Below are 26,278 nucleotides of genomic sequence, written 5' to 3'. Positions count from 1 at the left end.
TAAGGACAGCAGAGAAAGGAGCCGCGGGGAACCAATTAGATTAGTGGATGGTTTGTCCAGCCACAGCACACTGAGTTTCCTAATTGACCCACCATACAAGGCTTTGGAGAAATGGCAGAGCATTTATAAACCCACGTGATCATGCTTTGAGCACCGTGTTCACATTCAATAAAGCTTTCTCCTGTGCTGAACAAACCTTGGCCTTATTGTCCGTTAGGCACATGGTCAAGGTTTGGAAATTTCCCAATTGGTCCCATAGATTGAGCCCCTCTGCTCTGCCTGTGATTTTTTTTTTTTTTCTTTCTTTCTTTTTTACTTCAGTGGATGTGAAATCTAAAATAACATTTGGAAGAAATATTCAAAGCATGTCTCGGAGAGATTGTGCATAATGCCAAGGGAGGTGTCCAGGGCACTGCAGGGTTTCCTTTCAACAAAAGAACTTCTCCAGCTCCATCTGGGAAACAGCGCTGTTTTCTCATACTGGGAGCATCCTTTCTGCTCTTAAAACAGCTAGACAACCAGAGAGCGACTATCTGGTGACCACCACCCACATAATTTGAGAAGTTTTTTCTTCAACTGGGCTAATGAGAAACTGTAAAATATGTCCTGGGAATCTGAGTGCTTCAGCATTGACCCGCTATGTATTATTAGCATGGCTTTGCAGGTAGCTCTGCCGACTTCAGATAGAGTAGGGGCTTTGTATCTTTTCATGAAAATCCTTGGGGTGGAGCAGAAAGTGGGGGGTGCACTGAGAGGTGGCTCATCATGTGTCCTATATTCAACAAGTGAACAAAGATAACAAGACTTTTATAAGCTATTTTAAAGTTACTATCAGAACCCCAGCGGCTTCCTTTAAGTCCTAGATTTATATTTCAGTGCCAAAAGCACTGCTCAACACATGTGTAGCTCTGCTGGGAGAGTGGGCTCTGAGACTGGATGCATACTGGCTTTCATTACAAAAAATCCATATCCTTAGAGGATGAATTTAATTTTTGTTACGGCCAAAGACATTAGCAGCTAAACATGGATTATTAGATCAAGGTGTGACTTTCAAAGCAGATTTCTCATGTGGTTCATGATAGCCTGTGAGGCAACCACATGTCAGAATTTCAATTCCAATGGACAAACCGAGTGCTTGTTTTAAAAATTAAAATGAATAGCGATGATCCATAGAATGGAGGAGGAGGACAGGCACATTGAGGATTAGAGAGAGATTGAGAGAGAGAGAGCACGCAAGATCCTTGCCAGGGTCTGCCCTCACCCAGGCTTCACATGCTCACTGGCCAGCTGTGCCTTTAAACACTTGGTTATGTGTGTTTTGTAGAAAAGAAATAGAGAAAGGGGGCCTGGGAAAGCAAGGATAAGGGTGGGAAAGGATGCAGAAAGGAGCAGATGCTTTAATCTACACTTCCCATACTGCTTATACAAGGAGTGAGCTTTAGCATGCAAACCTTTTAGATGTTTAGGCAGCGCTCAAGGAACCAGAGTAAGGAAAGAATAAGAATAACACACAAACTAATTAGCGGCCTGAATCTGACCTGAAGTCACATGTATCATAGCTTTTCTTTGGAGATTCACATTTACAAATATATAATATAAATGTAAAACTCATTTTATAAGGTTCAGAGAGCTGATTCTCGTTTACGCCCACCACTCAGCATAGCCAAAGGGTCACTTTTTAAATGAAATTTAAGGCTCATTCCTGAGTGATGATTCATGGCATTGTATGTCTTTCTCTTTCCTTGTTCTCCAATTTTTTTTTTTTTTTTTTTAAAGACTGGCTTTTGAACAGGACATAGAGCGTGGCAATACAGATGGCCTAGGAGACTGTCACAGTAAGTAAAAATTTAAATCTCTGTCTGCTTTTATCAAATGGTCTAGAACACCAACCTGTGGGTCATGACCCCTTTGAGGTCAACAGACCTCTTCACAGGGGTCACCTAAGACCATCAGAAAACACATATTTACAGTATGGTTCATAGCAGAAAGCTTATGGTTATGAAATAGAAACAAAAGTAGTCTCATGGTTAGGGTCACCACAACACGAGGAACTGAATTGAAGAGTCGCAGCCTTAGGAAGGGTGAGAACTGCTGGACTAGAAGCATCATACCACATGTAGACCTCAGTGCAGCCGACTGTGGGCATAACAGAAAGAACGTGATGTGGTGGAGCACAGTGCTGCCATGGTTATTGCAGGCACCTCTCCCTCTGCTCTAATGCTGTAAAGCAAAGCCATGCTAGAGGATAGTAATTATAGCAAAGCAGTAAGTTATGTCATCATTTCCACTACAAAAATGAATTTTGTTGTTTTTCATAATGTGCTGTTACACTGCATTTTAGCTAAACAATCAAAAGTTTAATCACCGTGCTGTAGCTTTTTAATTGGCTGGGACTGTTGTAGTGCCCTTTAACATTTCTACCGAGGAAAGTAATTATTTTTCAGAATGAAACCATTTGAGATGAGAAAAAAAAAATTCTAAATGACCTCTTTGTAGAAAGCAACCCACAATGTCATTCTTAGAGTTCATGTCCCATACTAAAGTGGCAGCATTGTGCTTAGAACTTTCTGGAGAGAGCTCAGAACTCTGTCCCATTGTCTTATGACCTGATCAATATCAGGCGTCTCCTGAAAAAGGCTTTAGTATTGTGAATATAAATAATAATTCTATGCTCTTAGGAAAAAATGCGTTCAGTTTGTAACTTGTTTTTTAAAAGCAGAGTTGGAGGTTACTAAGACTTTTAACCAATCTCTGAGCACTGGAGTTAAGAGAAAGGCATTCTGGAAGAGAATAAGGCAGATCTGAGAATGGGCGTGTGGGTTTCTAAAAGAAGAGTCACCTAGCTTGTGATTTTTTTTTTTTTCTTAATGTTTCGTTTGCTGAATTTCATGAAACTTGCATTCAAAATGGCATTGAAAAACAGCTCTTAAGGGAACAAAACTGAGTGACTAATGGCATTTGACCCTATAAAACAGATCATGTATTAAGTGCTGAAATTTCAGACCAGGCTGTAGTGCTTTTGCAAGAAATACAAGATAATCAAAGAAAGAGCAATTATCAGCCTTATCTACAAGTTTTCTTGACTTATACATAATTTGGTTTATTAGTAAAATATACGGCCAACATTTTCATATCTTCACATGAAATATTTACACGTGAAAACTGGTGTAGGAGACATGTTATCACCAAAGCGTCTGAGCCATGTGTGTGGCTATTCATCTATATCAGTAAAACAGTTTGAAGTTCGATCATTGGACCTTAATATCTTGAACCTTGTAGTTTCAGTTTGGGGCATACAGGGTTTTTTTGTTTGTTTGTTTGTTTGTTTGTTTGTTTGTTTTTTGTGGGGTTTGGTGCTGTTACAGATGCTTAATTAAGTTAGCTTTCGAAAGCATTTTCATTGCATTTTCGTGATCCAGTTGTGTGAGCGTCTGTAGAAAAATAGGAACATAGATTTGGCTTGAATCAGGAACTGTCCAAAAAAGATGCTGATGCATTGCTACTGGGCATCAAGTATCTGCACATACCTGTGTTCTTAGACAGAGGAACCTCCGAGAACAAGGACATATAAAGTAAAAGGTCCCAATCTACTGATTAAGTCTTTACACCCAGGGTCAACAGTAAAACCTGTTTCCTCATGTTCCGTTCTGGGGTCCCCACTCAGGACAGAAGGTGAGACTATGCCTCTGCCTGCCTGCTGTCCTGAGAGCTTCTCTCTCCACATGCTCCCACCGCAACAGGAACTACTTCTGCCTCACACAGTTATGCATGTGTCAGTATTCAGGGGGCAGTTACATCACTGCTGCACTGACTTTGTCAGGACTTTTAGGAAAGTCGTCTATGCCAGTGTTTGCTGAGCCAGTGATCTGAGCTAGACGTTAGTGCACAACCCTACATCTGTGGCTTCCCAAGGGTGTGAGTTTGGATTTTTTTACTTAAACTCTCTCTGAGTTCAGAACATTGTGATACTGGTCGTGTTCAGTCATTTATGAGGATGAACCAGATAGAATATGTAAGAAAGTTACTTTGTCCACATCCATGCCTCCATCTGTATAAAGTTGAGTGTGGCTTCCTGGCTCTCATATCATCCCTGCAGTGCCCATTTCCTCTGCTCCCTCTTGACTTTTCTCTGCCAGTTAGCAGTGGCTTTTGGGGGAAAGGCGCCCATGGAAGAGATCTGGAGATAGGAAACTGGTCCGAGTAGGAAGTGGCTGAGGTTACACAAGCAGAAAGTAGGAAAGGCTTCCTTCCCAGTGTTGGCTCCCACATTGGCCAGGTTCTTATCAGCTCCTCCCCACTCACCGAGTAAGCCACACTGATCGTGTGCAGCTAAAGTAACCACCTCCCTGCTTTTGTCTTTCAGATTCCTTCGTGGCACTGAATGGTAAGGAAGACGTTACTGTCACAGTTTCATGTCCATGGAAATCTATTGCACTAATCCATCTGAATATTTTTATACCTTAGGATTCTTTTTAATTAATCTTTATCCTCATTTTTTATAGACATTTCAACTCCTCTACCAGATTATGAAATGTCTTTCAACACAGTGTATGGTCAGTTTATTGATATATACATACATATCAATATTAATACTTAAACTTACTTATCCTTTGGTAGTTTATAGTTTTCATTCCTAATCCTAGACCAGATTCTCTGTTACTTCAGGGCCCCAATTCACTAAATTTATTTCTAGATTTCACTCTATTTTAAAAAAAAATTATTCTGCTTATATGAGTCAATAATGAGGGAGACCAAGTCTTAAATATTTAATCCATATGATAAGAAACATGCCAACATTCAAAAATTTGGTAAATCTACCTAATGAACTCTCGACAGAGAAGAAATTTCTTCTTAAAAAGGCTTGTATGTGTGGAGATTCAGGATAAAAGAATAGTGCTCATAACCCATAAACTATAACCGCTCAGCTGATAGAGAGTACTATCCTCCTAATCCTGGCTGTACGGATAACCTGCTCAACAGAAGAATTCCTGTATAGGGCACAGACAATAGGGCTTTACTAGGCAAACCATTGTATACCGCACAAAATCAACCGAGAAAATGTAAGCTCAGAAAGAGTCTGAATATTTAAACACATTTCCAGCTAGACTTCTTCAGAATATATACTAGGAAGCTTGAGGCGGAGGGTGTGATGTCCAAACAGGATTTCTCCCATTGTTCTCTGCCTGAAGCACACAAGCACACACTGGGCTTCCGGAAGTCTCCTTACTTCTTCACATGCAAGCCAAACTGCAGCTGTTTCATTTTTTGTTTTTCAAAGCACCTCCAAAGCATTCATCAAGTTCAATAATCGAATGTGTCCTTAAAAACATATAGAAAATCATCTCTGTGGTATCAAATTTAAGCTTCTGCCTTTTAATTTTGACCATGAGTCCAGCCATTTATAGTTGTTTTTTGTTTTTTATTTTGTTTTGTTTTGTTTTGTTTGAGATACACAACCAAAGAATGGCTAAGGAGCAGTATTTGAATGTAAGGGTAGGTGAAAATGGGAAAGACAGAAAGAAGAGGAAAGCCACAAAATTTAGGAAGCAAAGAATAGTTCAAGGTGGCTACAAATGTGCTCAATCCCTCTATGTGAATTTTCAATCCCTGAACCCGATTAGCGTAAATTAGAAGGCTTATTGAAGTCTTCCAGACTGTCTTAAAGGCCAGAGCTGTGCAAGCTAGTCTCCCCCCCACCCACCCACCCCCACCCCACCCCTGCCAACCCCCTCACTGTGCAAGTCAGGGTAGAGCAGATAAGTCTGCAAGATCCTTCCACCTTTGACATCCTTGCATCTATGATTCGAGCAGTAATATTGAACAGCGCTGGCTAGGGAAAATTGCTCAGAAGGCAAATGTCACCTAGCTTAACCTCAACCTTCAGGAAGGAAACTCACTTAGCACCTGTTCTTTGGCAACGTCAGACTTTGCAATCATTGCCTATAACCCAATAATTTGTATCAGATGTTGAGAAATTCAGACCTTGAGATGAATTGAGCAACCTTCCTAGCACTCCTCAGCTGCTCAAGGCCAACAGTAACTCCCAGGGGATTCTTCTAACAGACAAACACTGGGATGCTCTTTAAGGACAAAACTCACTCTCCAAGCAAGTGTGGATCATTCCTTTCCTCCTTAAAAGATAATGCCCAGTTTTGTGAGCTGTTGATCTGAAGCATCTGTAAAAAAACCAAAGAAGAGTAAACTTGCCCTTTAGCTCATGGTCCCAGCCATTGCAGGAAGGAGGTATTCAGTATGCAGTGGCTAGGTGGCTAATTGACCATCCAGATGAGTTGATGGCCCATCAGAGAGGTCAGGAAATTACTAAGGGGCCATAGGGAGAGGCATTCAAGGGAAGGAAAACGCAGTACATTTTTTAAGGGGAAAAAAAAGTGTGATACTATAGATAGATAGTACTTATGTATTTTCATAAATGATGATTATCTTCATATTAACTAAGAAAAGATTTAATTGATTTATTCAGCAAATATTTGTTGAGTGCCTGCTATATGCCATGCATGGAGAATGTGCAGGATTTTAATCTCCAGAGAACGGACCAAATAAATGACTACATTTCTTGGTGTGACTATAGTAAGGAAGGCAGTCCGGAGCGCACCTGCACTGTTAGTAGCTGTGTCCTCTGTGTGCCCTGCACTTCCTGGCCAACTTAGGCCCACAGAACAAACCTCAAAAGTAGGATTTCTTTTCTCAGTTATAGGGATCGTTCTAGTGCACTGTGCAAGCTTTCTGTTGGCTAAAGCTATAGGCAACACCAGTCACATACACAAGAACCCTTTTTAGTGAATTGGGCCCTGATTGTTTTCTCTCTTCTTCTTCTTTTTCTTCTTCTTCTTCTTCTTCTTCTTCTTCTTCTTCTTCTTCTTCTTCTTCTTCTTCTTCTTCTTCTTCTTCCTGTCTTTATTAAATGAAATTGTTTCTCTTTTATGTCTAATCAGTTACAATCTTTGTTAACAGTTAGACTAGTGGGAAGACTCTCTAATCTCTAGAATCATAGTGCCTTGTAGATGTAAAGAAACAACACGATGCATGAAAATTAACTTTTTGAATATATCTGTAGTTGTGTATCTTTGCAGACTATCATAGCATACGTCCTGTTGGTTAAAATGTAACTCCTCCTACTGCACTGAAGATTTACAGCAAACCTATGGACATGCAACACCATGCCCATGAGCCATTGCCCTTTTTTTGTTTTGTTTTGTTTTGTTTTGTTTTGTTTTGTGATGTGGTTTTGGTTACAATGTCTCATAGATAGTGCCTACAAACTAGACAGCCTGTAAGGCCAAGCTGTGAGAAAGAATCTCCTTGACTGACTTCCTAGCAGCCGCATGTAAGCGTGGAGAATCAACAGAATGCTCATCGCCCTTGCTTGTAGGGCGGCTGCTTCTCCACGCTCTCATCTGGCGGCTCTGCACTTCTTGAGGCTTCACACTGTTTGCTCTCCGTTTCCTTCATCGCCGGCCCGTGCTTCCCATCCTTAAGCACAAGTTTAAAAGATGGCAAAGCTTCTTTCTTTCCCCTTTTCTGTTGAGCAAATCAGATGCATGGTTTCTCTAGATTTACATACAGAAAATCGAGATATGATGTGTATTAGACTAACACCACTTCAGAGATAAGAAGAAGGCTGATTTCTCACATTTGTGTGAAACGTTTTCCTACCTAACTACCATCTGGTCCACATTAATTTCCTCTCGTAGCCATCACTTCCCATCACCAATGAGTTTTCCATGTATCTGTAGCATATGGTCCAGGAAATCTTTCTACGGAAAAATGTGTCCCTTAGGCATATATTTTCCCCTAGATTACCATATTAAGAAATGTTCTCACTAAACCGTACTTATGGCATTACCGTAAAATTGCCCCTTGAACACAGTTAAATTGAAAGTGCTCAAAATGCCTATCAATTCAGGTAGAGGAAGTTCTTGCTACTTGAAGGGGAGCCGAATCCCACACCACCCTACCCACCTACAAAGCAATTTCTAGTTCTTTTCTTGTGTTGGGTGCTGAGTTGTATTTTTCTTAAATGTAGTCTTGAACTCAGGCATGGAAGGAAACATGTTTCAGACCTCAGTGTGAGCAGGAAGGAGATTCTTACTTTCGTTTCTCTGGCTGATTTTCCTCACCCCTGTTCTTTTATCAGCATTAGGTGGGATGCAGAATTCAGAAACGCAGGGTCTAGAATCACGTGTTTCCTGTGTCTTAAATAAGCATATTTTTAGCAGTGGGCTGCTCAGCAAACTATTTTCAACAAAACAGATGTTGGAAGCTGTGTGGGGGAACCACCCAGGTTCCTCACAGGCAGAGACTTCTTAAGTGTTACCAAAGCTTTGTGGCAGCACACAGGTGTGGCGTTCCCAAAGAAATCTCCATTGCTTATGTGAATGTTTTCTCATGCATGGGTTACTTTTCCCTGAAGCAAAAATTCAAGTTATATAATGCTGTTTTTAAAAGTACATTGTTTCATAATTTGTAATATTAAAGTCTCCTGGGTCTTCAGCTTCCAATGATGATTGCAGATGAAAAGAAGAGAGAGATAGGATTTGTCTAGAAGGAGGATCTGTCTTTCGGGTGGTCAGTATTTTATCATGTACACGGTGATCATATCCTGAGGCTGGAATGTTTAGAGTTACTCTGACTCTATTCGCCTTTGTGCCAAAGATGGTGATCACACACATACAGTAGCTATCTTGGTTTCTTTCTCAGGCTCAGCTGGAACTTACTCTATATAGCATTGGCAGGCCCCAAGCTTGCAGCAAATCTCCTGCCTCAGCCTCCAAGTGCTGGGATTACAGGCACGTGCTATGATGCCCAGTGATATCTTTTTCAAAAAGTGCTCAGGATGTTGCTTTGGGCAAGATGGTTTAATAATCCACTCAAAAGTCACAGAGAGGCTATATTTTATTTCTACAAGGGAAGATGCCTAATCAGCCTTCTTTAAATCATTGTGACAGCCGGGATGAAAGGATCCGATACAATCTGCATTTAATCTTGTGGCATGATGGAGATCGAGCTTCTAAATTGTGTTCACAGGAAATGTCTAGAGTATCTGTCATGACTCCCAGTCTCACCAGTCTTCTGGCACTGCCCTATGCTGGGCCACATCCAAGATTAGAATCTACCTTTTTCAAGTTTAATCATCTCAGTAAGTGAGGCAACAAAACCAATGCCTCATAAATCTGAGTCAAAAAATGCTGAAACCAGCTTTAAACATGGAAGATGCATCCCTAAAGACAGGTAGTGGAGGCGGCTTTCATGCTAGTGAAGTGGGAACAGATCCCTTGGGAGAGGGAGCTCCTCGCAGGATGAAGAGTGTCCCTGAGCGTGGAACACTAGACACACTATGAAGCTTGGCCGGAAAGGAATTGAGATAGCTGAGTTATTTGGGATGGGAGAGGCCGTCCACTTTCCTCCATGCCCCATCAGCCACAAACCATGTCCCTGGAGTGTCCCTCATCCTGCCATGGGACGTTTACAAGAGAAGGGTGCTCGCTAGCAGTTTTTGAGCATCTATGCATTGGGCAGTGTGACATTCTCACTGTTGTTCAACTCTATCATGCCAAGGCTGGGAGGGGCTCATTGTCCTTACGGTGTGGCAAAGGACAGGGTAAATGATTTCCCAGGCTCACCCCACTTGTGGCAGAGACAGTCTCCGGCCCTTTGTCTACTAACTAACTACAAGTTCAAAAGATCTTCAGCACAGCCCACCCCCCACCCCCCGACCAGCAAGCCTTGTCATTGCTAAGGCATGCCCTCGGTCTTCAGGTCTCTGAGCAAAGGGAATGCTGTCTGAGGTGATGTTTCCCTAACTGTATTTGTGATGAAAACAGGGCACGCCAGTTCCCTCTTGCCCAGCACCACGACGTCAGATTCGGCGTCCCGAGATGGGTATGAGTCTAGGGGAGGCATGCTGGACTGGAACGACCCGCTCGAGGCACCCGGCAGCACAGACCCTTTGGGGGCAGTGTCCTCCCATAACCACCAGGACAAGAAGGGTAAGGCCTTGGAAGTGTCTCTTCCTCTGGGGTGGGGGGAGAGGGGTGGGGGAAAGGGGAGGACTGTGTACCTGCTTCCAGCTGGATCCTCGCTGCACTAGGAGCTCCCTGTGCACCATGACTGAATGGGTCTCGGAAAAGACTGCAACCCAACCCTTAAGCCAGGCTTGATCCCCAGTTGTTCCTTAGCCTGGGAAAAACCACGCAGAACAGACAGCACTTCCTCTCTTCAGATGAGGCATAGGCTGCTCCAGAGCAAATGCTTGCTCCTCAGTTCCCTTCCCACTCTGAATTCCTCCTAGTCTGATGCTATGAGTTTTTAGAGACTTTCTCCCACAGTGATGGGGGAGCGGAATGCTATGCAAGCTTTAGCAAGTGAAAGCAATGGAAGCAAAATCCCGCTTGCTAGTCAGCTACTTGAGGAATAATGGCAAAGTCTTTTCCTCACGCTGGCATCGCCCCCTTCTCTCTCGTGGTGCTGAATCTGAATAGGCCGGTGGTCTGCAGGCTACTGTAATCACCCTTAGAGGGCAAGAGCTGAAACAAAAATACGTGATTTAATCAAGGAGAATCGCTGTGCATTTACAACGGAAAGGGAGCCTCCTCGCTAAATGAAAGGGGCTCTACTGTGAACTGTCCTGAATTCTCCTTGGCTCTCTTGTGCTGGCCTCCAGACAGGAAATGTCATGGCTTTTCTAGCTGTTTGCTGCTTCTGGTAACACACTCCTACTTCAGCTGCAGCTGCGATCAGAGAGGCCTTTACTTCTCCCGAAAACAGTCTTGTTAATCAGTGCCTCAAAGGCCCGGTTATGTTGCTGCCCCATCTCCACCCCCCCCCCCATTCAGAATTGTTTGCTTCTATATGTTTTTAAGAGTTCCATCCAAGCTGAGGTTCGAGTTTTGAGGGTCAAGCATCATCCACAGGAACCCTTGGCGGACAGTCTGTGTCATGCCCTCTCTTGGGGTTTATTTTTTTTTTGGCATTCACGAACCCCCACCCTCCACCCCATGAAGTCCTTTCTAGACAGGCTCCCATGCTAATTTTCTCACATAATTTTTAATCCGCTTTTGTCCTATGAGCACTGTGCCAACTCTCTTGCCCTAGTTTCCGAGCCTAAATGGTAAAGGTGGCCCTTTTATCCTGTTTTTCTATGTGTCCTCTTTGCTGACCGTATTATTCTTCCGTAGACTTCTGCTTCTTCCTATGTCCTGCCCCAAATCTATTTAAAGAAGAACAAAGCTGGTTTTGTCTCCTCGGCCTCTTTAAGTTATAGGGCTATCTGTCCTTAACAGCCAAAGAAAGTATTCAGTAAAGGGAAAACTGCCCAACCAGCTGCAAGCCCCAGCATGTGCCATTATTTGTATGTGGCTTCTGATCTCAAGTAGGAACAACTTAGTTGGGAAAAAAAAATCACTTTGTTTTTCTCTGCTACAGTTTTCTGGAGGGGGGGAAAGGTCTTTCTAGTCAAGCTTGGGTTGCAGTCATTTTCTCTGCTCTTCACTGAGAGGGGCAGCGTGGATTTTTCTCCATTCATCAAGTTCCCTAAGGAGCGAGGCTCTCAAGGAGTCCAATTAGCACTTTGACAGATTGTTTTAAACCTCAGCATTGCTCACTCTCCCGAGTCTTATTACGAGTGCTGACGAAGCTGGAAGCAGTGTACACAGGGTCAGACAATGGTGGCAGAGGTGACTGCATGGGTGTTTAACATGGTTGCTGTGTTCTTGTGCTATGACCAACCTCCTTGCCTTGCCCCATCCAATATGAGTTTGATTCTTGACAGCGGCAGTATGTGATTGATGGGGCAATGCCAATGAGTTGTTACGCAGACATTGGAAATGATAGAGCTTAGTGTTCCCTGTACCATGATTTTTTTTTTTATGATTTTGATTTCCCTCTTCTCTGAATGACCTTTCTGTTGGCTGTTCATGATTTGTCTCCAACTTTCATTTTGTTTTTGCCAAGCACTGTGTGGTATGACTTGGTGATGATGTTTACTCTGTTGGAAAAGTCCTCGTCCCTTTTCTGACTCACTATAATGTGTCCTTCAATCTGACCCAACCTGTGGCTTCCTGGCTTCTTTTCATCTCCTGATGTTGGTGCTTTAATGACGTCGCATCCTCGCATTTGACATCTGCTGGGATGCTGGACTTGTCTGGGGTTCCTGAGGGCCTCTGCTGGTGCTCTTCTCACTGGGCCGATTGTCTCATGGGAATGTGGCACATGTGTGCTCCAGCTTTTCAAGCCAAAGATACTCTGGAATCTTTTCTGAGATGCTTCCTATTTCTTTCTCTACTAAGCAGAAGCTGTGTCCATGGACCAGCTTCTGAGGAGGAGTCGGGTGCCCAGTGCCCTTTTATTTGAGCCAGAGAAAATGCCAGTGAGCTGCATGAGTCCATGGCTCAACTCTGAATGGCTACTGACTGATCCTGGGCTGGGCCCATCTTTGTTCACTCCACCCTCCAAAAACACACCTACATTTCCAGAGTATGTTTGCTGCTTTTTCTTTGTTTTCCTTGTCATGTCTTTGGTCTTGGTTTAACCCTGTGCATCCCGCACTTCTGTCACAGCTCTGTCCTCACCTTGCAGTCTAACCCCCTTCTGCTACCATTGCTCTTAGCCTCCCCTTTCAAAATAGTAGACCCAAGCCCTCTGCCCCCCCCCACTGCTCCCCCACCCCCAACCCCCCGTGGACTGTTCCAAGGCTCTTTCCTTCTATTCCGTGAGTAGCATTCAGATGCTCTGTGCCTATACCGCCACACTAACAAAGCGAGAGAGGAGACCTGCGAGGCACAAGGCACAAGGCATATAGAAAATGAAGTGGTTTTCTGTCTTGGTAACTGGCCTTGCTCCTCATTACCCTACTGGCCTTGTCTAATGTCTCTTGCGATGCTTTTCTTTAAAAATGCCTGCTACCTTCGAAGCCCTGGCAAACACACACACACACACACACACACACACACACACACACACACACACACACACAACTAACCGCTCTGTTTTATCTCTGGGTCCCTAGATATCTGGAGCAGCTTAGGCCAGCCTTTTAATCATGTAGTTGATAAATTAGATGCAGCCCAAACTACTTCTTTCTTGGTTTTTGCCACATCTAAGGATGTATATTATGTACTCATCCAATAACCATTGAGGTGGTAATGGGTAGTTACAAAGGGGCTCTAATTACATATAAATAAAAGAGAAATGCCAGTTTATTTTTAGGTCTGGCTTACCCTCCACCGCACCTCCCCACAGCAAAAGAAATAAGAGCTCCCTTTTTCAAGTTAAACAAACTTGGGGAGTGAATGGCTACCCTTGCACCTCTTTTCTTTTTCCCCCCAAAAGTGGGAGTAGGATAAAACCAGATCCCCAAGAGGGTTAGAAGATACAGGCGGGAGCTGGGTAGGTACAAATCTGCCACTGCTGTAGAGTGGCACAAAGATGAAGTGTTGACCCCAAGCTCACTCTGGGATATACACATGGACTCCGAGCCGAATAATCCCCCTCTTCAGACATCATTGCATAGCACTCTTGCGACGTCTCTCAAAGCAGATGAAATGCTAACTAGAAAAGTAGATGTTCTCATTTGGTGAGAAATGACAGAATTGTTGTATGCTTATCCACTTCAGGAAATTGATAGAATGAGATGTTATCTGGCCACACTTACTCAAAATGCTACGGTCGTTATTGACAAGGGGCAGAAGTACAAGCAGCATCCAAATTAAAATAAAAGGAATAGTAACTGTAGACAGTACTTTAATCAGTGTGTAATTAGTTTGGGAAATAAGCTTCTAGTAAGACTTGTGAACTCTACTGGAATTGACAAGTGTATTGCCCATGTTTTCGTGCCCATCCTGGATGCAACTATATGAATTAGAATTTGTTCATGGTTCTCTTTATTGCCAAATGCGTATTCTCTTAATGCACCGTAGCCTATGGCAGCCTCCAAGTGGGATATGGAGCACCTTACATGGGATGAGAATGGTTCATGTGACCCAGGGACATTATGGCCTTTAGGAATAGCAAGTGGTAGTGGAAGGAATTTATGCTCCTCCCCCCATCCCCCCACCGCCCCACCCCCACCCCCGGACGATTATGTCAGGGAATAGTCTCCACTCAATGTTTTGTCATCAGCAGTTCCCAAACCTTGTGTGGCCAAGAGCGAGCAGCAGGCTTCAGAGTGGAGCTTTGTCTTGCAGATGGACCTATCTAGAAACAACGTTGCTTTGCTTTCGGTAGATTTTAAGTTATCGTTCTGTCCGTGAAAGGTGGCAGTCCTTATATATGTAACAGTAATGGAAACCTTCTACAGGAAATACATTGTTAAAGTTCATTTTAATGCACATATTAGGTAAGGACTGAAACTGGAGGCCATGGAGATATGCTACAACGTAACCAACATGGAGAGAGCTGTTGATGTTGCTGGAGTTGTAGAAATGGTACATGACTTACTAAAGTTTGGGTGATGCTGGCCTAGAGGAATCAAAAGAGTCCAATAGGGATGAAACTACTACCAAGAACAGCATCCACGGGGCTTGGGAGGAGGTCTGATAACTTGCAAACCCCGGCCTCTCTGGGTACTGCAAGGCGAGTGAACATGAGTCAGCGTTGAAGTTGACAGCCCTGCGTCCTCCTGTCTGCCTTGGCAACCAAGCTTTGAAGGTAGGGAGGAGAACTTTAGCAAGTATGAATTGAAAGACAAATGGATTTAGACTATGAAAACACCAGCCTCTGCAGGCTTATAGCACCTGTTATGATTTTCCTCCACCAGCAGTGAGCTCCCTAGGTGAGAATTCAGCTAGCTTTTAAGGACACTACCACCTGAAGAAAGGTTACCTCCATCATATCTGCCTTCGGCAAGGCTGCCACATGTTCCCCTGTCCTGAAAATATACACACTGACCCTTTTCCCCTTTCTTCCCACTTACTCTGAGTTCTAGACCCTGAGAGCCAGGTCCTCTGTACTGACAGGCTGAGGGCTCCATACAGCTGGACCACAGAGCCCAGGACCAATTATTCTTGCATTTTAATATGCTCCAATGCTTAAAACCTACCTGATTTGATATTTTAAAGCACAACAGTTCTCTCAAAAAGAAAAAGTAACTTCTTGCTCTTATCAAAATATATACACGTGTTTTGCACAGAAATGTTATTCCTCATGACAGTATGTGAAGGAAAACAGAGATCTCTTCTTGACTGAGGCCAGATGTTTTGTGCTCTTCCTTCAGGGACACACTGTAACAAAAATGTTTTCTGAAGTGTCTCAGCAAAATTCCTCACTGATGCTGTAGTACAGTTTTGTATGCCATTGAGGAGTCCTCTCGGCTAACAGGAAGTGAGACAGACACACTCACTTCCTGTCCAAGGCATATTAAGTGCAAGTAGAAATGAAAGTGGCAAAATGCCTGTAGTGTCAGCATGTCCTCTATGAGCCAGGTCAAGATACATACACTCGACTTTGGAAAAAGATACAGGCCCTGTCTACACACAGCGACGGTGTGGCCCTCTGATGGCTGTTGCATTCCAGCGCATTTTTCTCACCAGTACATTCCTTTGGTGCCAATATCACAGCAGTGATAGATCACTGAACTGGGAAGATAGGAAAAGAGAGAGTTAGATACAAGATTTATATCTAAAATTTTGCAAACACTGACTTTTTTAATAGCTGGCACTTTCTCTAAAAACTTTAAAAGCCACACTGATTGCATAGCAATATGAAGTTCAAAACAGCAACACGAACATGCCTGGTCAGAGGCAAGGCAGCTGACAAGAGAGAGGACTGGCCTTCAAGCAGACCTCACTGATATCTGTTTGGGGAGAGAGGTTAAATGGCAGGTATCCTGCACTGTTCGTGGGAAAATGGTATACACGCTGCTGCTGATGGTAAGGGAAAATAAGACTCTTAAAATACGAGCATTTGAAAGTGTAAGCTGGACTAGGCCCACCCCATAAAGTCTTAATATCATTTGTACAGCTCTTGTCAAAGCTGTCCTAACCTCCAGAACTTTCAAGAGTGTATGAAAAGGGTTCGTGTGTAAACCCCTAAGGACGTGAGTTCAATCTCTGGGATCTCCATGATGGAAGGAGAGAACTGATGATCACAAATTATCCTCTGACCTAGACGTGCACACCATAGCATCAACATGTGTGCACGCGCACACGCACGCGCGCACCACATAAAAATGTTTCTTTGTTCACTCAACAAACATCCATATACAAACGTAAGTCTCGTGCTGGATGCTAATAGAGATCAAAGGAACCTGCCAAAGAAGCAGCTTCCAGTAAGTGGGGGAGTTGCACGGCTAGCTTCTGCTGGGGCCAGGGGAAGTCCATGCGAGAGAAGTCAAGGAAAGATCAGGCAGAGCACGCGTGGGGTAAAAGCGGGCCATGAATGGTTCTGAGTGCGGTGGGCTAGGGAAAGGCCTTGAAAAGCATGGGAGGAAAGGCTGGATTTCAGTAGCGAGGGGAGAGAGTTGATGTTGCAAGGAGAACACATTGAGGGGACAAGTCACAAAGCTGCTCCAGTACAGAGTGAGTCACTAAGAGGCATGTCCTGCAGGGTGGCCAAAGGGATCAAGACTGTGAAGGGCTGGGAATGTGAACTGAGATCAAAATGGGAGCATGGTGCCTTAAAAGCCGTGGGAAGGTGCCTGAGCCTTCTTGGCAGGCAGTGGGGGCAGAGTGAGTGATGGCAAAAGGTAGAGAAAAGAAAAGGGGAGATTAATCAAGCATGTCTACCAGGCTTGATGTCTGATCACACACAGTTATGGATTACATATATTCTGTGAATTTGGGGAAGGGAATTTTGTATCACTTTTGGTTCTAACGAGTCTGTTGCTGCTTGCTGTGACATTTTCCCAGTGAGTGCTCATGGCCAAACCAAATGCTTGATTCCAGGTAAAGCCCTGCGACCTGAACTCCAAAGTGGGGCTTCTCTGTCCCTTTAGTTAAGTGCTAGAGTGAGTGGTTTCACCCATGACAGAAGTTGAAATCATGGGAGGCTAAGAAAAAACAGGGAAAATCCACTGTGCTACCCCTTTAGCTTTAGAATACTTCTCATGTCACCGCCCAGAAAACAGACTCCAACTGCAGTCTCTGATCTTCTTTGGGAAAGACCTAGGACAAAGGCACCGTGGACAGTTTATGTGTGGGCCTTGGGGTGGAGAATATGGGGACTTCCTGTGTGCACTTCTCAGGGAGGCAGCTCTGGCAGAGAAGCCCGGGCAGACACTGCAGTTGTTCCTTCATTTGTGCAGGCAAAGATGCAGAGCCGATGTAATTAATTTTCTATCCTCTTGACAACCAGCTGAATTCATCTCAGGTCTTGACGAGATTATTGTTGAAAGGGTAGAAAGGGGAAAAAAGTTAAATGTCAGCCATGCAAAAGCTATTTCATCTCCCTGCTTGCCTGAATCAGTACAGCAATATTAGAATTTTCTAGACAAACCCACTAAGCCCCCCCCTTTTTTTTTACACATACCATCCATTTTTCTCCCAAAATGATGGTCTTAAATTATGATTAGTAAAGCTTAAATGTTTACTTTTAAAACAGCAACTTGAACCACAGTATATTAAAGATAAATTCACTGTCCAGTTGTACTTCTTGCCTTTTACTCTGGAGCTGTGTTCTAGGCCCTGTCATTCCTGATGTGACAGTTTGCCACCACTTTGCCCCTCTGTCTCTCTTTTTTTCACACTCTCTCCCAACTTTTGTACACACACACACACACACACACACACACACACACAAAATGACAAAGTTTTCTGACAGCTTTAATGGAGCTTTCGAGGACTCTGGGGACTAGGCGAGGCCTATTATTAAGAGAACATCTGGAGCAGCTGCACACTTGCTCCTCAGTTGATTCCACTGCACCCTAGGTTCCTCTGGGTTCCGTTGTGTCTCTGTAATGAAACTGTGAAGAGTCAGTTGAAGAGTTTGGGTCCCGTGTGTCGTTTGTTAGTCTTGAGACATCTGAGACAGCTTTCTTTGCAGCTCCCATTGTTATGTGGGCAGACTGGTCCACAGAGGGCTACATAAAATGGGCAGTTTCCTAAGAATCGCTTCTCTTTTCTTAACGTTACACGTGAGGATGGCCTCAAGCTCTGTAGGGCTTGTCCAAAACATACAACAAACACCACTGCCCCGAGAAAAAGGACATGAAAAGCTGTGTTCTGTTGTTGGCACCAGGGAAATACAGGCTATTTAAAGTCTTAAGTAAAGCCCCGTAAAGTGCATGGCCTGCTGAATGGATGGTCAGCAGCCCCGTGAACTAACTTCATTAGACATCAAGCTCTTTAGCACTTTAAGTCTTACCAAGGCCCTGCAGCAAGCTACTGGGATGTAGTGGAGTATGTTCAGATGCTGGGCACATGTCAGATGAGATCTTAACCAGTGTCAGAGAGCTCGTTACAGACAAGGTTTGTCGTCTCCAATTAATATGTCTTAACCTCTTCTAAGTCTGCAGCTTGTGACAATCTCTGTGAAGTGGTTTGTCTTTAATGGCGTAATCAGAATTCGCCTACCATGGTTGTTTTTAAAGTTTGTATTTTCACAAGGATGCATTTCTTTTCCAAATGGTGCATCTGCCATTAGTTCATTGGGGTTGGAGGCACTCATTATGAACGGTATAGAAATAACAGAAGTTCCATATGGACAGCCACTGACAAGGCTTTATTCGAAGGGGGAAATGGTGTCAAGAAATTCATAGGACTGTAAGCTATATTATGCCTAACCTTTGAGACATATTAAAGCGTGTCATTCGCAGTCCCCTAGCCCCTTGTTATTCATAAATAATAGATAACCCTGAACACAATCATCTGACATTTGTTAAGGTAATAAATACACCCTAAGTGCTGATTGGCCTTGCCCTCTGTGATTTAAAAGCACGCAACAGAATCTAATGTAACTTAAAATGTCATGGATTTTGATGGGTTTTTAGATTCAGTTCTCCTTAACAGACCCGAAGTGCCATATTCCACCGAGTGCTCTGCCTTCCTGGGCTTTTTCATTATCATAAAGCAGAGTGAACCATGAACTCAGGTTCCTCCTTTTGTTTAAAAAATACTAAAAAAAAAAAAAAGAAAGAAAGAAAGAAAAAAGAAAAAGAGGACCTTCCTGTGTTCATTTCCTTGTGTGTAGTCATGCGGGGGGTGCAGGGTTGGGGGGTTGCAGTTTCACATGCCCCAAGCACTTTTCAGTAGTCATGAATGGACTTTAAGGAGCTGATTTGGGTAGCCATTGGATGTGGTCCATTAAAGGAAGCCACTTTACTCAGTACTGGACACTCAGAAGCATTTTCCCTCTTATTCCCGGGAGATCCAGGCACACCAGGGCCAATCCAATCAGGGACACATCAGGGTTATGTAACCCAACCAATACCCAATGGCCACTGTTACAGACAGGGAGCATGTCCTTATGTTAGGGCCACTAAAGGCCATAGGCATTTTCTCAGGAGCTATGGGACTAACAAGCTAAGGTGGTTTTGTTTGGTGTTATAAGGGCAATAAACATATTTTAGAGCATATGTAATAGTTTTGTAAGGTACTTACATGCACATGCCCCCACACAGACACATATACACGAATAACAATAATAGTAAATCTTTAAAAAGACAAAAGAAAGAAATTTGTGCAAGGTAAAAAAAAAAATGTGATGGGATTTGGCTGTTTTCCAATAAAATAGCATCACTTTTGTACTCTGTCACAATGTTAGTGTTAACCAGAATAAAGAAACCACACATAGAGCCTAAAGATTGGCACTTGAACACCAAGGCACACTTGGTTCATTTACTTCTTATGTTTTTCATAAAGCATTTTGGAAATCTGATTACCCATTGTCTCAGTTGTTTCTGAACTAAATCATGTAGGTTTGCTGATGACATTTGAGGCAGGGTTCAAAATTGTGTCTGGGCCCAGCAGAGAGCTGGTACAGAATGACGGTCAGGCTGGACCTCAAAACCACCCACAACAAATACAAAAAGCCAGGTACAAGATACCTACGGCCTAAAAAACATTTTGTTGATCAAGATAAGGACCAAGGTTAAAAAACAAACAAACAAACATACAAGCTGCCTATGTAGGTACAAGATACCCACTATATACATAAACCCTAAGATAAAATGAGAATCTATCTGATGTTTATTTAAAACTTAATGCCTTCTCTTTTTCTGCTCAGGACAACTGACGTGTTTCTAAAACCAGAAACATTTTCTCAGAAAACAGGTTGTGGCCTAGCTTATACATCAAGCACCACAGAGCCTTTTAAGAGGACATTTAAAACTATACAATCTTGTTTTGATTCCAATATGATAATAATTGTATGTTCATTGTTAATAGTTATGTTATATTTTGTCTTTAAAAGAGATCAAAATGAAACAGACCTAAATAAAAGAGAGACTGCTAACTTTAAAAAGTCCATGTTTACATGAATTCAAACTACAGTACAATTAACTCATATTGCTAATTCCACTACATGGAAATAGCTCTAAGACTGGGTGAGACATGGGCATAGTGCACACTTTATACATTTATAGTTTTGAGGCTGTATAATGCTTGTGAAAAATTATATGTTTTCAAAATTTAAAAAAAAAAAACCTGGACACTAATGCTGGATCAGACCTGACAGGATTCAATCCTCCAACATGCTGAGACACTGACATCCCACATCCTTCATGTTCCAGCCACGAGTGCTTTTTGGTTGCTGTTCCTCATCAGAAAAGGACAGCTTCAAAAACGGCTCATGATCCCAACTGGTTTAACATCTCAGACACTATGACTCCTCCCAATGCCTAATCTATGTCCTGCCAGGAAAAAAAAAAAAAAGAAAAGAAAAAAGAAACTTGTTTGAGTTATAAATTCTGAGCCCATTTCCAGGGATGCTGGCATTTTCAGTCGATTCCAAACCATCTGGTTAGCGTTAGGCCCTAAGACTAGAGGAACGCCGTTGCCTGCCAAGATAACCACAGAAAGCTACCATTTCATTCTCCGTGTGGTCATCCCTGTGGGCTGGGGTGTGGCCCCGTGGGAGACTGTCTGCAGTGGATGCTTTTACCGCTTGCTTTCTTCTCTTCCCCAGGGTTACAGTGGGCCCTGTGTGGTTAGCCCTGGTGGTGCTGGCTCATGCCTGGCTCATTCATTCTGATTGCCTTGGAGGACTCTGAGCCTGACAGTTTGTTGCAATAAGATTTTTCAAACAAGAAAAATTGGGTAGTTAGATTCTATTCACTCAAGTTGTTATGAGGATTTCAAGGAAATTGCAGGCTTGTCTTACAGAACCGGGAGTCTATTTTTAGGGGATCCTACTCCGGGGCTTTTCTTGGGGTTTTGCCATGGTTCTTAGTTCTCAGACCCAACACAAACCCCCTCTGGCTCAGCGATGGAGGAAATGTCCATCCTCCTTCTTGCCTTTGCATATTTCTCTAAAGGACACAGAGAAGCTTTGTTGTCTTTGTGGTCACCGGGTCTGCTCTACACAGATGCCTATTAATCACTTCACTATGGAGACAGACACATCCATCATACCACCCAGCTCTGAAACAGGCAGCCCACTGAAAGAGAGTGAGGGGCTAAAGTCCACACTTAACCATTTCGAGTTTCCTGGCCGCCTGCATCTTAGACCAGGAGAGAGGTCACTGGAGGGCTTGGGGAGGGCTCCTGTTCTTAGCTTAATAAGCAGAGCTGATTTTATCTAAGTTTATCTGTTTTAAAGGGTCATTCAGCATCTCCTAGGTCTCTGTGTTAATAGCAGGTAATGGCACACTTGAAGATTGAGAGTTCTAATTTTAAAAGAGAATAGTGATGATGATGATGATGATAATAATAATATGATAGCTGTACTTTTGATGCAAGGGTGCTTGGCCCTGGTTTCTTTGTAAGCTAGTGGTTTTTCAGTGGTGAATTCAATATAGAACAAAGCAATATCAGAGTCCGCTTCCCCCTGACAAGAGGCAAAAACTTTCCTTCTAAAACTGCCAGGTCTTCTTTTTTTTTTTTTTTTTTTTTTTTGGTCATTCAGGGCTGTTCAAATCCTCCCAGATGTCTGTAGTTTCTATTTTTCTTAGTTTTCCTTCAGCTGTATTCATTCACCCAAGTGTTTGTTTACAGTTGGTTTAACAGATATCTGCTCAACATCTTCCTTCCTGGGACTAAGTGATGGATTCATTTCTCTTAGACTAGCCTTGCTGAGGAAGACATGCCTAAAGTATACGTATCCCACCACTGATGATTATAGGAGAGATTATCAGAGGCCCAGGGTACACATAGAAAGTAGAGCTGGCCCACTGAAGATTAGAGTCTGGTAATCAAGCCACCTGCGTGAGAATGTGGGCGATGCTTCTCTGACAGAGGGGGCAAAGATTTGTGAAACCCAAGTACCAAAGGGTGGTGCAGCAGGGTGGGGAACCAGAAAGGAGCTAGGCTCCTGCCTGTTGTTGAACATGCTGTCGCCTTCCTCCATCTCTACAGTTCTGCACATCTTTTAACGTTCGGCTCAATTTTGTCTCCTTGTTAAATTAGCCTCGGAGTAAGAATGATGCGTCCTGTTCCGATTTTATACTTTGTGGAATGGAGGGCAAGGTCTTCCTTCCCCTTCCTGGCTTGTGCCTCACTCACCACCGCCCCAGCCTCCCAGTTCTGCATTAGTGTACTCAGGGAATTTCTGTCTAACCAGGGCTGCCACAGAGATGCTAATATTAGGAGGGTGAAAAGAAAGACACCAAGAGAGTCTCAGTCTCACCCAGAGTTAAGAGGTAGCATCCTGTCTGCAGTACGCTGTCCCAGAGGCCAGATCTGGCTTTCATGGCGCAGATGAGACAGGCCCAGAGCAAGTGTAGTCAGATCTACCCACCTAAGCCTTCTAAACAGAGGACTGGGTTTCTGACCCTTCAGAATTTATTTTCAAGGTCATCATGGGGAAACTCGGAACTCTATCAGGGCTCTTCTTGATTTTAGAATAGATAATTGCTTTTATTTTGATTCATGTGTTACAGGGCCTGGGGGCAGTATCATTCATAATCTTTTCATTGCTCTGGCCTCTAAAGAGCTTCATATTCCCTCACTGAGGCCTCCAGGCAACCTGAAAACTCTCACTTCAAAAAGAAAAAAGAAAAAAAAAGCACAGAGAATCTACCCTTCTTAGTTCTGCCAATTTAAGACATGATTTCAGAGAAATCGCTATGCCATTGTGCTCCTTGCTTCCTGCAATAGGAAGGTGGGAATGAAGATCCACTTAGCACCTTATGACTGGTGACAAATAGCTGGTGGTTAATGAATCAATGCGAACCATTTTTCAGATACTGTTTTTGTTCCTAATGCCCCATTTTCAACTGGTGAGAACAGAAGTGCCAGGGATTGGTAGAAGCATGTCAACAGCCCAGGGTAGGATGCCTATGCTTTTCCTTCTGCAGCCTGGGGGTACTCAGACAGGTGAGACTGTCACCCCCCAGTCTTCTGTATAGCACCTGAATCAATGGCTGGTCATTCATTCCTGCCCCAGCCTGTGGCCCTTTGCCCTTTGCAGAGATGCATTTGTTTCAAATGAAGCAAGCCTGCGGAGCATCAGTTGTCATAGACAATACTTTTACCCTCATAGGCTCCTTTGGAATTACCCCAAAGACAATTTCTTTTCATATAAGACAGTTTCTCTCATTGTTTCGAGCAAATACCAGGGTACCTTTATAGATCTCTACTTGTCTGATGGGTGTCACAATGATTATTGAAGATTATGGCTTTCTGAGACTACAAAACCAAGGTTATATAGTCAACCCAAAAATAACTCACAAAGTTAGGAATGTATTTTAAAATGTCTCCACAATATACTGAGAACCTATATGTTCAATAGTAACTCATTAGGCTACCCAACTCTGAGTGTGGGGGAAGGCCAAGGTGACAAGTGCAAATAAGCAGTAAAAGTGGCAACTGCTTCAAGGAACTGAGTATAGAATTAGCCACTGGGCATGTAACTGTCCTTGCTCTGGTTTGCTTACTATTTTTCAGCTTTGTTTTAATTATTTCAAAGTTCAGGACCTCCAAGCTGTCCTGAAATACTTGGCTACATTTAACAATATGAGGAGCAGGAATGATGTGTCCACCTGCCTCTGGGAAGATGGATAACTGGCAGGCCCAACCAGAGCTGCTGTGACTTACCACACTGATGCCCTCAGAGAGCCACTGACCCACCATTTACTTTGTATAGAGTCCTCTGACTTTTAGCTCCGCCCCCCAAACTGTGACATTCAAATTTGGTGTTCATTTGATTGTCCTACCCTCCTTCAAGACAGTAAGACTATGTTGGGCTCAAAGTATAGATGAAAAGTCTGAGGTCCAGAGCTGTTAAACCACTGTCCAAAGTGTCACCGGTCTGTGGGCAAGGACCTAAGACTCCAGACCTTAGGTAATATTGCTTGACTCAGCCCCATCAAGCCTCTCACACAGAGCTTTGTGTTCAAACCTTCTCTATGGCTAAATCACAAAATTAATTTGGTCACTGCCATGAACCCTCCTTTCTTGATTTCCATGGTGTACACAGACGTCCTTACGTTTAGAAGGCATTTCCAAAAGTAAAGCTCCCCCTCCCTAGCTTCTCTTTCCATTTAATATCTGGTCTGTTTTTAACACGGAGCTTAGGGTTTCTGAATTTGTCTAAACAGAAGAATTAAGCCCCCTGCTCCACTCAATTGAAAGATGGAGAGATACCGAGAGGGTTTTTGTTTTATTTTTTTTCTAAAGGTACTATTTACATAGAAAAATGATACTGAAGAAAATAGCCGCATCATTTTCCTGAAAGGTCAGATCCTACTTGACTGGTTAACAGCCAGAAACCTGAACTCAAATGTCATTATCTAAAAAAGTCTTGGCTGCCGAAAGAGCGAGCGGTTTCTATGAGTCTCAGACAGCTAAAGACCTTTGCACATGAAAGAAGAATATTTAGGAGCTAAAATTATTAATAAGAAGCAACAGATAAGTGTGGTAAATGCATTGTTCTCTAGCCTTACTGTGCTGAAGTCGCCCTCTGCTCATCATGCACATGTGTGGTGAGGGGCTCGGGGACAAGACACACATATCCACAGGCAAGGAGCTGGTAGGGGCTGAACTCAGTCACATGAACAAACTCATTTTGAGATGAAGGAAGCCCCCCCCTTCTTATAAAAGGGCAACCTGCAAGGGGGGCGACTGTGTAGGAGATGGGTGATGGCAGGCAGACTGGCATTTTCTTAAAGGTGGAGGTGTGTGACCATATGACACACAGCTAGTGAGGACACTCTGGCTAGAAGATGGCTTTCTGATTTGCAGGTCTTTAGAGCGAAGACTATTCTTTTCTGGGACCAGCCTTCTGGCTCACTCGTTTGGCCCCATGCACATCTGTCTACACATCCACAAAGGACAGGGTGAAGGGAGAAGCTGCCTTGCATTCCTCTTGCTCATCGCCAAACTTGCTGTAATGTAGGAAAACACCTGGTCGTTGCATCTTAAGGGAAAACATGGAGGTTAGATGGGGAATCTTTACATATCTGGTGTGCCAACGCTCTGCTTTAGTCTTACCTTTCCTTGTACCGTCTAAATGGAGAGAGCCATTTAAACTCAAAGTCCATAGTAGGCAGCTTCCTCTAATTAGCAAATTTTGGGGAGAAGACAGTCCCCGCTAAATATGAGCACCTAAAGGGACACTGTAAGTGGTGAGAACTTCACCTACTGCCTGCTGTGGATGGGAGTCTTGTCATGGCTAGAACCGTGGAACTCACCAAATCAATGAGAAAAGCGAAGCCATTTTCTTCACAGGTGTACACACCAGTTTGTACAATTATGTGTAGGAAGTTAAGCACGCGTGCAATAGAATTCCATGCACATTCAAAACTGAAGGAAAATCAGTTGGCATTTTAACACAACAATGAGGAAATGCAAATTTTAGGAAGAATGTTTCATTAGCACATTTTTTCAGGTGTAGGTATTAAAACCTATTTGAATGTAAGACAGCCCACCGGCTGGGGCACACTACACATATAATGTGTGAGTTAGAGCCAAATTTCCCTGCTGTGTTTTTTGTTGTTATTTTGTTTTGTTTTTTGTTTCCTCTCCTCTTTGGTTTTTAACCCCTTAAAAAGATCATGAAGATAAGTCTAGAAATCTTTGAAAACTGTCACATTGGGAAACTATTCCACAACTCACCATCTTCCACGGTACTCCGTGGGGTTCCTCGCCACCCCCATCACCAAGGGTACTTGTTTAATCATAAAGCTTTGCCTCTTAAAAGGTGTTTGCTACTTCTGTTTACTCCCAGTGGA

The 26,278-nt window shown here is 43.2% G+C and overlaps 1 protein-coding gene across 1 annotated transcript in view; it reads left to right on the top strand.

Moving 5' to 3' along the window:
- The window catches only part of Sema6a (semaphorin 6A), a 116,853-nt gene that overhangs the window by 87,287 nt on the left and 3,288 nt on the right, over nucleotides 1–26,278 (top strand). Inside the window, exons 16-19 of the mRNA XM_051163069.1 lie at nucleotides 1,777–1,835; nucleotides 4,364–4,384; nucleotides 4,503–4,553; nucleotides 9,843–10,007. Of these exons, the coding sequence (XP_051019026.1) occupies nucleotides 1,777–1,835; nucleotides 4,364–4,384; nucleotides 4,503–4,553; nucleotides 9,843–10,007 (296 nt within the window). The remainder of the gene's footprint in view (nucleotides 1–1,776; nucleotides 1,836–4,363; nucleotides 4,385–4,502; nucleotides 4,554–9,842; nucleotides 10,008–26,278) is intronic.

This window comes from Acomys russatus, chromosome 20, assembly GCF_903995435.1.
Source record: "Acomys russatus chromosome 20, mAcoRus1.1, whole genome shotgun sequence".
NCBI classification, from domain to species: Eukaryota; Metazoa; Chordata; class Mammalia; order Rodentia; family Muridae; genus Acomys; species Acomys russatus.
Note: the sequence above shows the minus strand (reverse complement) of the source record. Positions and strands in the feature narration are given on the sequence as shown.